General features: G+C 33.8%; 1 protein-coding gene across 1 annotated transcript; it reads left to right on the forward strand.

The window, feature by feature from the left end:
* The first annotated feature begins 7,886 nt into the window (after positions 1 to 7,886).
* On the forward strand, positions 7,887 to 10,740 carry LOC104219213 (1-aminocyclopropane-1-carboxylate oxidase 1). The gene is made up of 4 exons (XM_009769852.2): positions 7,887 to 8,133; positions 8,388 to 8,614; positions 9,571 to 9,904; positions 10,217 to 10,740. Exons 1-4 carry the CDS (start codon positions 8,029 to 8,031, stop codon positions 10,508 to 10,510), a joined length of 960 nt encoding a protein of 319 aa, XP_009768154.1. The 5' UTR covers positions 7,887 to 8,028; the 3' UTR covers positions 10,511 to 10,740.
* Positions 10,741 to 13,949: the final 3,209 nt, after the last annotated feature.

Consider the following 13,949-nt stretch of genomic DNA (forward strand, 5'->3'; position numbering starts at 1 on the left):
GTCTTTTGCATGCTGTTTGTTGCTGTTTGGGTTTCACAAATCATTTCGGGCTTCGTTTGAGTTGTTCCTAGTGCATTTGGTTGCTGAAACTGTTGTGTTACTGGTGCTATTTGTTATTTATCACTGCTGCTGCACTGCTCACTCCTCTTTTCCTGCTTGTTGTCCAATTTCCAGGTACACATTTTTGAATTCCACACTGATGTAACAGTAAAAGCATGAAACGAAAGATGCGAAGGAGTTTTAATCATTAGCTGCTGCACTTACAGCTTTATAAGTGTTTTTTAGATTTGTGTAATTCTTAGTTTGTAGCTCGATAGCAAAAGTACATTAGTTAGCTTGTACTTAAATTGAAACTTAGTTTGTTTAAGTATAGTCACATTAAGAGTCTGGCTATGAATGCCAGTTCTCCTGTCAGTTTATTCGTTCCAATGCAGGTTCGATACTGGGTTTCGGTATAGATTCTTTTGATGATTGTTGAGAAAAACTAATAATCCTTTTTGAGTTCAATTAGTAGTAATTTTCATAATAAAACAGCCGATTTCTTTTATCAATTTCAAATAGTTTAGAGTGTTAAGAATAGAACTTGGAGGTCGTTAAACATAACTCAATATATGTTGTTAGTTTGTTTGCAATCTCACTTAGCGAATTAATAAGCATATTCACTTGTTGAAGACAAAGCATGCGGTAACCCTCACCTCATGAACAATCAATCAGGTAATCAAACAAGTTTAGGTTCGGCAAACATAATAAGGATTCAGTCCGTATTTGTCCAAACCAGCAAAATTCGGCATCATCCTTTTCTTTAAAGATAAATGTAGTAAAGACGTAGTCATTGTAGGGTACCCTTCTAAAATAATGAGACGAGCCTCGCCGAATAAAAAGGCAAATTGCGGGGCCCTCAATAATTGGTCATAATAAATACTTAGAATTTGGGATGGACTGTTTAGTGAATTCCACTGCCTTCCCCAAAGATAATAACGCGTTAGACTTTTTAGGCGCGACTTAATTAAATTACATTCTTAAATTCGGGTGCGCATTTATGTGACCCAAATTCAAATCTCAACGGAGTCGAAATGTGTTAACAACTACGGGTGCATTGATTGTGACGTGGTTCGAGATGCATTTTCACGACGTTGCAATTCTATAAAAAATAAATGATAATAATAAAAGCGGTTTAAACTTAATAAAAGCACATAAGTCATAACATGTATTTAAATCAGATATTTAGCCATTATAACAATTTAAGCGACCGTGCTAGAACCACGGGATTCGAGGTGCCTAACACCTTCCCTCGGGTCAACAGAATTCCTTACTTAGAATTTCTGGTTCGCAGACTTCATTTAGAAAGTCGAAAATTTCCTCGATTTGGGATTCAAGATAAACCGGTGACTTGGGACACCAAAATCCAAACCTTTCCCAAGTGGCGACTCTGAATTAAATAAATAATCCCATTTCGAATATTGTCACTTAAATTGGAAAAACTCCCTCGCGCATTTTACCCTTCGGGGCGGGCGCGCAAAAAGGAGGTGTGACAGAACCAAGGTCAACACATCTTGTATTTGTAGGATATCCTTTTGGATCAAAAGGGTACAAGGTTCTCAGCCTAGCCACAAGAAAAATACATATTTCAAGAGATGTAACTTTTCATGAAATAGTTTCTTTTGCATTAGCAGGGCAACATACTGATCTGGTGTCTAAATGTGAGCATCTATCTCTTCCTTTTCCTCATATAGGGCCCAGCATGACTCATATTGAAATTGCCAATCCTAATGGCAATAACAATAGTGATAATCCACATCATGATCATCAACAATTAATGTCACCTGAATTCTTATTTGGCAATGACACTAATGACCACATTCATGAATCTGCTTCACCATCTCACCAAGACTACCAAAGCTCCTCAAACTCAAATAGAACCTCCAACACATCACCTGAACTCTGTTTTCATTCCCAGAACAACAACAATCTCCTATGAATGATTCACCAAACCCTACACATTATGAGCAAACTACAACTTTAATCCATAACAGACCTCAGAGATCACTTAAACCTCCTAGCAATTTGAAGGACTACATTTGCAATGTACCTACATTTAATACTGATGGTGGGGAGTAGATTGCAAATGATGATCATAGCTCACCCTCTTTATTTTTTCACACATATGTTCCTCATTTACAACCGGTATCCCTTAATGCCCTAAGTGATGATAGTCAACATTTAATTGAACAACTTTCTCTTGACTGTGAACCTGAGTCATATGAGGAGGCAACTACCATACCTACTTGAAAAAAAGCTATGAACCAAGAATTTGATGCACTTTATTCTAATCACACCTAGGATCTTGTGCCACTTCCTGCAGGAAAGAAAGCAATAGGTTGTAAGTGGGTGTACAAGATTAAGCATAAAGCAGATGGAAGTATTGAAAGATTTAAAGATAGGCTAGTTGTTAAGGGATACACTCAAGCAGGCAGGGATAGACTACACTGAGACTTTCTCACTAGTTGTAAAGATAACTATTGTCAAAGCATTGGTCAGCACAGTAGTAAAGAAAGGCTGGAAAATTTTTCAGCTTGATGTAAATAATGTCTTTTTACATGGAGACCTAAATGAGGAAGCATACATGTAAGTACCACCAGGGCTATCAATAGAAAAATAAGGTTTGGTGTGCAAACTGAACAAATTCTTGTATGGGATAAAACAGACAAGTAGGCAGTGGTATGCCAAGCTAACTGAGGCCTTATGTTCCAAAGGATATGTGCACTCCATGCTGGATTATTCTTTGTTTTACAAAAGAGAAGGAAGTTCAATTATTTTTGTAGCAGTTTATGTAGATGATGTTCTCCTAACAAGGACAAACTTGGGAGAAATTAAAGCATTGAAGACCTTCCTATATGAGGCCTTTAAGATAAAAGACCTAGGGAGATTACACTACTTTCTAGGATTAGAAATACTATACAAGCATGATGGAGTAATAATTACACAAAGGAAGTTTACAACTTATCTGATAAAGGAGTCTGAATGTTCACACTGCAGTTCAGTGTCTTCTCATTTTGATCCTTCAACAAAGTTAAAGGCAACTGATGGCAAGTTACTCACAGATCCCACTCAATATAGAAAACTAGTGGTCGAACTAAACTTTCTCACCAACACATGACTTGATATTGCTTATAGTGTTCAACATCTCAGTTAATACATGTAGAGTCCTAGAGACTCTCATATCAAAGCTGCTATGCATGTGCTCAGATACGTAAAAGGTGATCCTGATTTGGGGATCTTCTTATTAAACAATGTAGATTACAGTTTGAATGCTTTCTGTGATTCAGATTGTGCAGCTTGCCCTGAGACTAAGAAGTCAGTTAATGGTTATATATTATTGCTTGGGGACGGTCCAATCAGTTGGAAATTGAAGAAACAGTCTACTGTATCCTTATGCTCTGTAGAGGCAGAGTATAGATCTGCCAGAAAGGTGGTTGCAGAACTTATTTGGCTGTCCAAACTTCTGGAGGAGCTCACCATGCCTTTAACTCTTCCTATTCCAGTCTACTATGATAACCAAACAGCTTTGCACATTGCGAGGAATTCAGTGTTTCATGAACGAACAAAGCACATAGAAGTGAATTGCCATTTTGTTAGGGATAAACTAATTGGAGGGTTGATTTCTTTGCATTATGTCCACACAGACGAACAATTAGCAGACATACTTACTAAATCATTAACGGGCATAAAAAATTCCTCATTGCTTCATAAGTAGGCAGTGAGTACCTCCCTTCCAACTTGGGGAGGGGAGGTGTTAAGATTAGAGTTGTATTGTATTTAATTAACTAGTAGCCACATTTGTTAGGACTGGCTATGTCTATTATTGTAATTAGTTAGTTAGTGTCAGCTTATTAGTTAGTGGTAGTTTAGGCAGTTAGTAGAGATGACAACTGTATAGGTACAACGTCTTATATATAGGCGCACTACTTCTTTCCTTCCAATTAATGAAAATGATTCTCTCAATCTAAATTCTCTCGATGCTTCCTCACTGTCTCTGAGATCGATGGCTTTCAGCCATGGCAGTTGAGCTTCAGCCCAGATCTCTTTCCGCTAATTCTCAGTTTTGACAAGGGTCGATTAGAATTTGTGTCGGAAAGTCCCACTTGAAGGATAAAGTTCTCTCAACAAAGTCGGCCTCAAATACACGACACGAATTCGAACCTTCTGGCTAAAGATAAAAGAGTAGTTGCTATTCCACCATAATCTTTATTGTTTAGCTCGACAAGTCTATTATGCCCGATAATCTCACAATGGGGTAAAACACTTCCTCTCCAAATGTTCTCTATTCTCATGCTAACTTAAGGTTATGGTTAAGGGTGAAGGAACAAGAAATTACGTTGGATGAACCTTTTTAGAATCACTATTTATATTTTGACCTCGTTAAGAAAATTTGATAAAATAATTTCAGTATTAAAATTTTAAAGTTGCTGCCAGAATTGTGAAGCAAGCACGCTACCAGAATTTTCCCATATGAAAAAGATTTGGTGATTGTCATATTTTGTGGCAAATCTTGGTGAATGGTAATCACCATATGAAAAATTATAACGATTACTATGTTTTTCGCGAATATTATGTGATCACTATATGAAAATTTATGGAGATTGTCATATATTTACAAATTTTGGTGATCAATATATGAAACTTTTTGGTGATTGCCATATTTTGTGGCAAATCCTAGTAATCTCTATATGAAAAAGTGTGGCAATTATCATGTTTTATGGCAAATCCTGATAATCACCGTATCAAGATTCTAGCGATTACCAAGAGCGCTTCCTAAAATTCTAGCGAAGACTATTTTCTCAAAACTTTTCTTATTGGGGTAAAAAAATTAATATTAACATCAAAGGATCCCATTTTTTCCATTCGCTATGGAAGAATTTTGCCATTGCATTACATTCTTTGATAATTAATCACCTCTTGTACTTAGTATATTGAAGTTCGACCATATTTTAAACCTAATGAATGTCAGTGAATAATTGTTTAACATATCTCTCTTTCTTTCTTCTTTCTTTTTTACTTAAATGGATTTAAAGTAGAGGGGGAAAGGGCGACAATTTGTCTAGCAAAGGAAAGAAACGGAAAGGAAAAGGAAACAAAGTTTTTAAAAAATATCTAAATGTTGATAGGGCAATAATGTGCTAGACCTTTTTGCATTAATATTTCTTTTTAGATGGCATTTTTCGAAACTCTACATTTTTTCCCATCAAGAGGCATGTGGTCCTATGTGGCCCTTTTCATAATTTCATGTGCTATGAAATTGAGAAACAGACAACCCACTTTTTTTTTCTTTTCCGGACAATGTTCTACTCAAATGAGCAGAAATTCTGACGATGAAATTACTAAAAAGATTAATACATTCATTACTATATAAATAATTTATCTTAGCATTTATTTTCTTGCTTATTAACGTTGTCTTTTTATGGCAGCTAACATACTTCACTAATAAAACATAAATGGTTTTTCTCATTTGTTTGAAAGTCATATAAGGCTTTCTTCAATCGACATCAAAGAAAAAATATATTTGGTCAAAGATTGTACGTTCGGGCTGCTTATATTTTTTCAAAAAGGAAATTAGTTAGATGAATTTTCCAGAATTTATTATGTAAAGTTTGGCGATGATGAAATGCATGACAAAGCAAAAATACAGCAACTATAATCTGTTCAAAAGTTCAAACATCTAGTCAATTACTACAATTTTAGCTGGATTAAACGAAATAATTAAAGAACTCGTGTTTCCGATGTCTAACTAATTCGATCATCAACTACTCTTCTTCTTTTATTCCTTTCCTTTTTTTTGGTAAGCTCAAATTAATTCTTTTTTTTCCACATCAAAATTAATGGTAGGGGTGTACATAGGTCGGGTTGGTTCTGCCTTTTTAATTACCAAACCAAACCAAACTAGTTACATCGGTTATTAAATCTAATGACCAAGCCAAACCAATAAAAATCGGGTTTTTAAATATCGGGTTTTCTCCAATTTTTCGGATTTTTGAGTTGTTTCAGTTTTTTTCTCCATAAAGTCTTCATAGCACAAAACATAAAATTTGTGCTCCAAATATTTCTTTAATCCTAGTAAGGCAGAACTATATAAGGTATTTTTTTTAATAAAATAGCATAAATATGAGATGATTCATGGCATTGTATTAAAATATTTAACAATAAAAATGAGAAAATCACATAAAATAAATATTATTAATAAGTCATAATAAAAATAAACAAAATTTAAAATTACTAATAAGTTGCTGAAATAAGTACGACTAATAAGTACTATTATTTATATGACTAAACACTAAAAGAAAAATAAGTTATGCATTTTATCTAGACCATGGAAAAACTAAAAAATAGATATCCAACACTATTTTCATTCATAGTACAATTGAATTGAATGTCTTTTGTTATCATTAATATTGATTTGATTTTGGTTTAGGATTTATTTGAGTTATTAACATTTATGGACTATAAAACTTATTGGAGTATCCAAAAATTATAAGTCAAAGCTTGAAATAATACGTTAAAAGATAAAATTATGAAAAAGCTTAACAAATATTTATAAACTACGCTACAATAAATATTTTTATGTATTAAATATATTTAAAACTTTTATACATATAATGCTGGGTTGGTTTGGTTTCGGTTTGACTTTTTTTAGTTAAAACCAAACCAAACCAAATATCATCGGGTTTTTTTTCCTAACACCAAACCAATCAAACCAAATAATAGTCAGATTTTTTTTCTCGGTTTCACTTGAATTATCGGGTTATTGCAGTTTATCGGTTCCATTTGTACACCCCTAATTAATGGAATAATCACATGGCCGTCTTATATTCATGTATTGCCTCATAAAAAAGTGGGGTTTTAGTTATCGACAAATTTAAGATTTAAAGTTTATGAGTTATTGCAGAGAAGTTAAGTTAATAATTTTTTAATATATATACAGAGTCTATCAATGCAAATTAAACTATTTTCTTTAAGGTGTGGCTGGGCAACTGTGCCGTCAAGGCCCTGGCTATACAAGAAATTTCCATATGAAAAGTGAGGAGAGCAGTTTAATGTGCAGCCGTAGAATGTGAATTGCATGGCAATTTCTGAATAGTAGTATCCTTGTCAAACTGAACCAAGAATATTAAAATACACATGAACAACAATAAAATAAAGTAGTGGTCAAGATGCAAAGAAAGACCAATTTTTAGCCACCAGAAATGGGTCCAATTCGAATTTTCCTAGCTCTAAATTCCCACTAGTGAGTAAGATGGTTTAACAAGGAACAGTGACATTAACCAATAATGCGATCACAAAAGGTCGCAATGTATGAATAAGAATCAGAGATATTGGGTTTGAGCTTTGGGAACGCTTCCTTCCTTTAATGGATCTTACGCGATGCGAATTCGAATTAGTGAGGATTCAATGAGAATATCGGACACCAGGTGTGAACCAAACAAAGCAAAGACATTAACGCTTGCGAGATCGACAAAAAGTGTAATGGGATTAATGAAATCTTTTTACCTTTAACTAACGTCGATTCGAGTATATAATAAAGAAATTCTTAATAGACCGTGTTTTTTGCTGTAGTAGACTTATGATTAGTATAGTGGGATGTTGAAATCTTTTTTTTTACCTTTAACCAGCATCAACTCGACCACATAACTGAGTAGCCCTTAATGGAAAGTATTTTTTTGCGGGCCGAATCTAAATTAGTCAAATCAATAATTTCGAATTTCGGATGCAATATTAAAAAAATAAAAAAATAAAACCTCTCATGGGGTAGACTAAGGGAGTTATGTGGGACTTCGACTTGAAATGTCGGCCAGACCAAAATAAGATACCACTATACAATCATTTACTATCTTCACAGCATTACGTGATTTCTCTCCCTATAAATACCCAAAGAAAGCCTCAATGTTTTGACATAAAAAACTCACATTCATCTTCAATATCTTGTTATTCACACACCATACACTCAAAAACACATTTCTTTATTCTACAAGAAAGATGGAGAATTTCCCAATTATCAACTTGGAAAAATTAAATGGTTCTGAAAAAGCTGCCACCATGGAAATGATTAAGGATGCTTGTGAAAACTGGGGCTTCTTTGAGGTAAATCTCTTCATAAAAATGTTTCCTTAATTATGGGTTCTGAGCTTGCCATAAAACCCATAACTCGTTTTTAGTTCTGGATTCACAATTAAATATTATACATACTCAATGAATTTCCTAATTCAATATAGGTTCTACTCAAAAACTATTGAGTTCGTCTAAACTCGTAGTTAATATTGTAGCTCCATCCCTATATCCTAGGGTATCAATATAAACTTGTTATTAAATCTTGGAAATGTTATGTAAATTTGTAGTTGGTGAACCATGGAATTCCACATGAAGTAATGGACACAGTTGAGAAATTAACAAAGGGACATTACAAGAAATGCATGGAACAGAGGTTTAAGGAATTGGTGGCCAGCAAAGGTCTTGAAGGTGTACAAGCTGAGGTTACTGATATGGATTGGGAAAGCACTTTCTTCTTGCGCCATCTTCCTGTTTCTAACATATCTGAAGTCCCTGATCTTGATGATCAATACAGGTAAACCATACCGCTATACTTCGTTTTAGGTGATTTCTTTTTATCTTATCTAAATATTAGCGCAAGAGTTAGGCTGACCTAGTCGGATGAGTGGTTTCTCACATGTGAGACCTGAGATCGATTTCCCTCACCAGCAACCTCCTCAGTCAGAGCTCGTCGCACCGGGCTTGTCTAGTACGGTTTACATCTCCTGTGTGATTTGCGAAGGGTAGCGACTGCGAATTTCTCTGTGAATTTTCTAAAAAAAATAAGTTACCCGCTACCTGTACTGGTGGATAACAATATCATATGGACTAGTCGAGGTGTATGCAGATTCGGATATATATATATATATATATATATATATATATATATATATATATATATATACTAGAAAGGGTATTTACTTCTAAGCCTCAAGGATAAGGAAGTACTATTATTATTATAAACAAATTTTGGTTATTGGTTATTATTATTATTATTATTATTATTATTATTATAAAGTAACATGATATAAGTCAGTGTCCAACTTTGCCAGCCTAAATTGTTCCAAGATTCCAAATTGGATACAGGAGGTGGACAAGGATTTACTATAACTGAACATGCTCCACCTGCTACCCCTTATTTTATAATTCTATTTTGTTTTCTTTGTGTGTGTGGGGGGTTGGGGTGGGTGGGGTTGCACATGTACTTTTGGATTGAAATTTGACCACTAATAGGACCATCATGATCACAGCGGAGTTAGAGGTTTGGGTGAGACCAAACCCAGTAGCTTTGGATTGAACCTTGTATTTGTTTTAAAAAGTTTATTGAATATGTATTAATTATTGATTTAGAACCCAATAACTTAAAATGATTAGAATTCCGAACTCAAAATTCTAACTCCAACTCTCATCATCTACTATGAACTTCAAAGATAGTTTCTCTTTCAAAAAATAGCATATAGTTAACCCAAAGTTGTTCATATAATAATGCAGGGAGGTTATGAAAGATTTTGCTAAAAGATTAGAGAATTTAGCAGAGGAGCTCTTGGATTTGCTATGTGAAAATCTTGGTCTAGAAAAGGGTTACTTGAAAAATGTATTCTATGGATCTAAAGGTCCAAACTTTGGGACTAAAGTTAGCAACTATCCACCATGCCCAAAACCAGATTTGATTAAGGGACTGCGCGCCCATACGGACGCCGGTGGCATAATCCTTCTCTTCCAAGATGACAAAGTAAGCGGCCTGCAACTCCTCAAAGACGGCCAATGGATCGATGTTCCTCCTATGCGCCACTCCATCGTCGTTAACCTTGGTGATCAACTTGAGGTGATAATCTAAAAATGTCTTAGTCGGAGTTTGAATGAAGAGTTTGATGAGTCTAATGTAGTAGGTGCACGTGTATCAACTGCTTATATGCTAGATCTTAGGTGTCTATAATGTCTTATTAGTGAGGCGTCTAGTGTTTTTCTCCTTAAGTTTTCTATATAAATATACGGAGTTTGAGTCTGATGCAATCGGTGCACGTGCAACAGGTCCACGTGCACCAACTGCTTATATGTTGGATCGAGCTAGGTGTACAGTTTTCTCACTATAGATTGGAGTATATACCAAGTGTTCTAATGAAAAATGTGAATACAGGTGATCACAAATGGGAAGTACAAGAGTGTGATGCACAGAGTGATAGCGCAAAAAGACGGGACTCGAATGTCATTGGCTTCATTCTATAATCCAGGAAGTGATGCAGTGATTTATCCCGCACCAGCTCTCGTTGAGAAAGAGGCAGCGGAGAGCAAACAAGTTTATCCCAAATTTGTGTTTGATGATTACATGAAGTTATACGCCGGACTAAAGTTTCAGGCAAAGGAGCCAAGATTTGAAGCTATGAAATCTATTGAATCTGATGTCAAGATGGATCCAATTGCAACTGCATAAATCCAAATTCAAAAGTACTAAAGATGAATATGAAAAAAAAATGATTTGTTGAAGTAGTACAAGACAAGTGACATACATTATTTGCTTGTTTAGTATAGTGGAATTAATATATTTACAAAAGAGTGTGTCCCTACTACATATGGAGTCAAGAGGCTTAAAGTTTGTATGTTATAATAAACTGATTATGTTACCTTATACAGATTTTAATGTACCAAAAATTACCTGTGTTACTTCTTTTTCTCATTGGTTTTGCCCTCATTATGCTTGAAATTTGAGTTTGTAGAAAAATGAAGGTAAAATTTCCCATTGCAATCATAAAAGGCAGTAGTAATTTTGACCTCAAATGTTAAATTATAGTTGAACCGTAATTCCAATGAGTTAGTAGTTTTGGCTTAGTAATAGAAGTATAGAAATCCTCCAGTAGTAATTAGCAAGTACTAATTACCTTCTATCGAAAAAATTACTAAATGATGTCTCAAAAGGGAAGAGTCCTCATTAATAAAAAAGGAGATTTTTACCTACATATACACTATTGGAAGTTTTATTATCTTCCCTACTCAAGTTTCACTTTAGTTACCTCCTATATACAAAATTACCAATTATGTACATTTTTAGGATTTAAGGATAATTAATCAATTCCTACAATCACTCCCACTCCCCCCACGTTTCTCTCTGTATCCCACTTCCCCCTCCCCCACGTATCTTGCACAAGAGAGCAGCAATTCCACCATTGATAGCCATTAAAAAGCTTTGAAGCTTTGAATTCGAATTTGAGTTTTCAAAAAATATTATTTGATTGAATTGGGTGTTGTTGCAAACAATTGGGAATTCTCCCTACGTCTCTCTCTATCTCTCAATCCCTAATTCCAGTAATGTAAAGCAAAGGAAAAGAGAGCAACAATTCCACCATTAACAACCATTAAAAAGCTTTGAAGCTTTGAATTCGAATTGGGTTTTCAAAATTCATTATTTGTTTGGATTGAGTATTGTTGCAGACAATTGGGAATATGGTTTAAAGTTTATATCTCAACTTTGAGGGTGTTCTGGTGAAGATTAGACCTGATTTTGGCTGAATTTCAGATTGAAACTAGAAGAAGAAGAAGAAGAAGACATGACATACATTATACTGCAGAAATTATAGTAAAGTTGTAGTAAATTTGTAGAAAAATTATATTATGTTATTTATATCTTTTATTTATTTAAATATTGTATGAAAGTTGAATAATATTGCACAAAAATTATATTTAAGCTATATGATATTTTAGTTGTATATAATTGGGTAGAAATAATGTATGAAAGTTGTAAATAATTTGTAGATAAGTTGTATAATATATAATTAGTTGTATGAAATTTATTTTTACTATGTATAAATCAGACACAAAATATACAAAAGACATATTGTATAAAAAATATATAAAACTTGTATTTAAGTAGTATGATATTGTAGTTATATATCACTGGGTAGAAATAATGTATGAAAGTTGTAGATAAGTTGTAAATTATGTAATTTATTTTTAATTTGCATTTTGTTGCAAATGTATTAAATATATACAAAATTTATTTTTAATATATGTGTTGTACCATGCCGTTATATATTCACCATCATTGATCTAATCGAAGTCTTCATGTAATAATCATGATACTACAGTTTAGAGTACATATCAATGTATGTTATTGAAATTTCTAGGTCTATTGGGAATTTTGCAAGATGGGCAACCAGTTCTACTTCTCCTAATAAAATTGGGTCAAAGGAAAAATTTAGTTTTGCATGAATTACTCGCTATAAATCTCAGTTACGGACAACGTTCAGAGTTGTTAGTGATAAGGAGAACTAACAAATACAGAAAATAGATTGATTGAAAAGGCAAAGCTGGAAAAGAGAGCCTTTGGATAATCTCCTCAAATGCAAAGTTCCTTGTCGTCAGAAGACTTGAAACGATCCTTATTCTGTTCATGTCAATTTCCAGGACTGTTGTTACTTCCTTGGGGGCATTTAACTATTTACTTATTAATTCTAGGCCAACCCAAAGAAAGCAAATTATGCTGCAAAATTTAGAGCCGAGAAGATGCAACTGAGTAGGCGGCAATAAAAGGAAAAGAGGATAGGAGAGAAAAAGGAAAAGAGGATAGGAGAGAAAAAGGAAAAGAGTGTAATAATGGATTTTTACCTTCCTATACCACATAGGAAACATTATTACCCTCAATGTTTAAGGTTTGATTTAATTACAAACCCGTATACCAAATTACCAATCCTATACCATACTTAATTAAAGGTCTAATTAATAGGCAGTTTTTACTCCTTAATTAAAGGTATCCATATATCCCACGTTTCTCTCTCCCCTTAATTCCTAAGATCTGACCAGCGTCGTTTTCCCCTCCCATTTCTTTCTCTTCTCCATTCCTTCTTCTTCTCAAAAAATACAGAGATGAGACCCATTGAGTATAATCAGATTTTTAGCCAACAACACCCAATCCAAACAAATAATGATTTTTGAAAACTCAAATTTGAATTCAAAGCTTTCAAGCTTTTTAATGGCTATCAATGGTGGAAAATATCTGGAAGAACAGATGAAGATGAAGATGAAGAACAGAAATCTCCTTTCCAACAGCTGCTAAGGCAAAAATTGAGGCAGGGGAAATCTCAAAATTGTGAACAATATTTCGGTTCAGTGTCACGCCTTGTTTGATGAAAAATGTTGCAGCTTGTGCTACACATATACCAAATGGTATAGTGGTTAGCCAAATGGGAATCGTGTTGATAACTAGCTTCAATTCTTCTACATTGGTCATGGTTGTAAGTTTCCAAGGATTCTGCTGTTGCTACTGTGATTATACCCGCTGACCACATTAATCTACAATTCATCTACAGAAACAATGGATCTATAATCAGAATACAAATAATCTACAATTCATCTACAAAATATCTACAAACTGGATATATTGAATTTTAATATCCCAATTCCCATTCGATTGTAGTTTAATTGGGATTTTCGACATAATTGTGTTTTTTACAGAAGATTTGTAGAAGTTTTAGTCGTTTTTGATGTGTGAAAACAGAAAATAAAGCACCTATAATTAGAATACAAATAATCTACAAACTGGGTACATTAAATTTTTATATCCCATTTCCCATTCAATTGTAGCATAATTGTGATTTTTGACATAATTGCATTTTTTCAGAAGATTTGTAGAAGTTTTAGCAGTTTTTTATTTAAGAAAACAGAAAATAAAGCATCTACAATCAGAATATAAATAATCTACAATTTAACTATAATTTATCTACAATTTCTGCAATATGTCTTCTTCTTCTTCTTCTTCTTCTTCTTCTTCTTCTTCTTCTTCTTCTTCTTCTTCGAGTTTCAATCTGAAATTCAATCAAAACCAAGTCTAATCTTCACCAAAACCCCTCAAAATTGAGATATAAATTCCAAACCATATC

Source organism: Nicotiana sylvestris, chromosome 6 (genome assembly GCF_000393655.2).
Source record: "Nicotiana sylvestris chromosome 6, ASM39365v2, whole genome shotgun sequence".
Taxonomy (NCBI): Eukaryota; Viridiplantae; Streptophyta; class Magnoliopsida; order Solanales; family Solanaceae; genus Nicotiana; species Nicotiana sylvestris.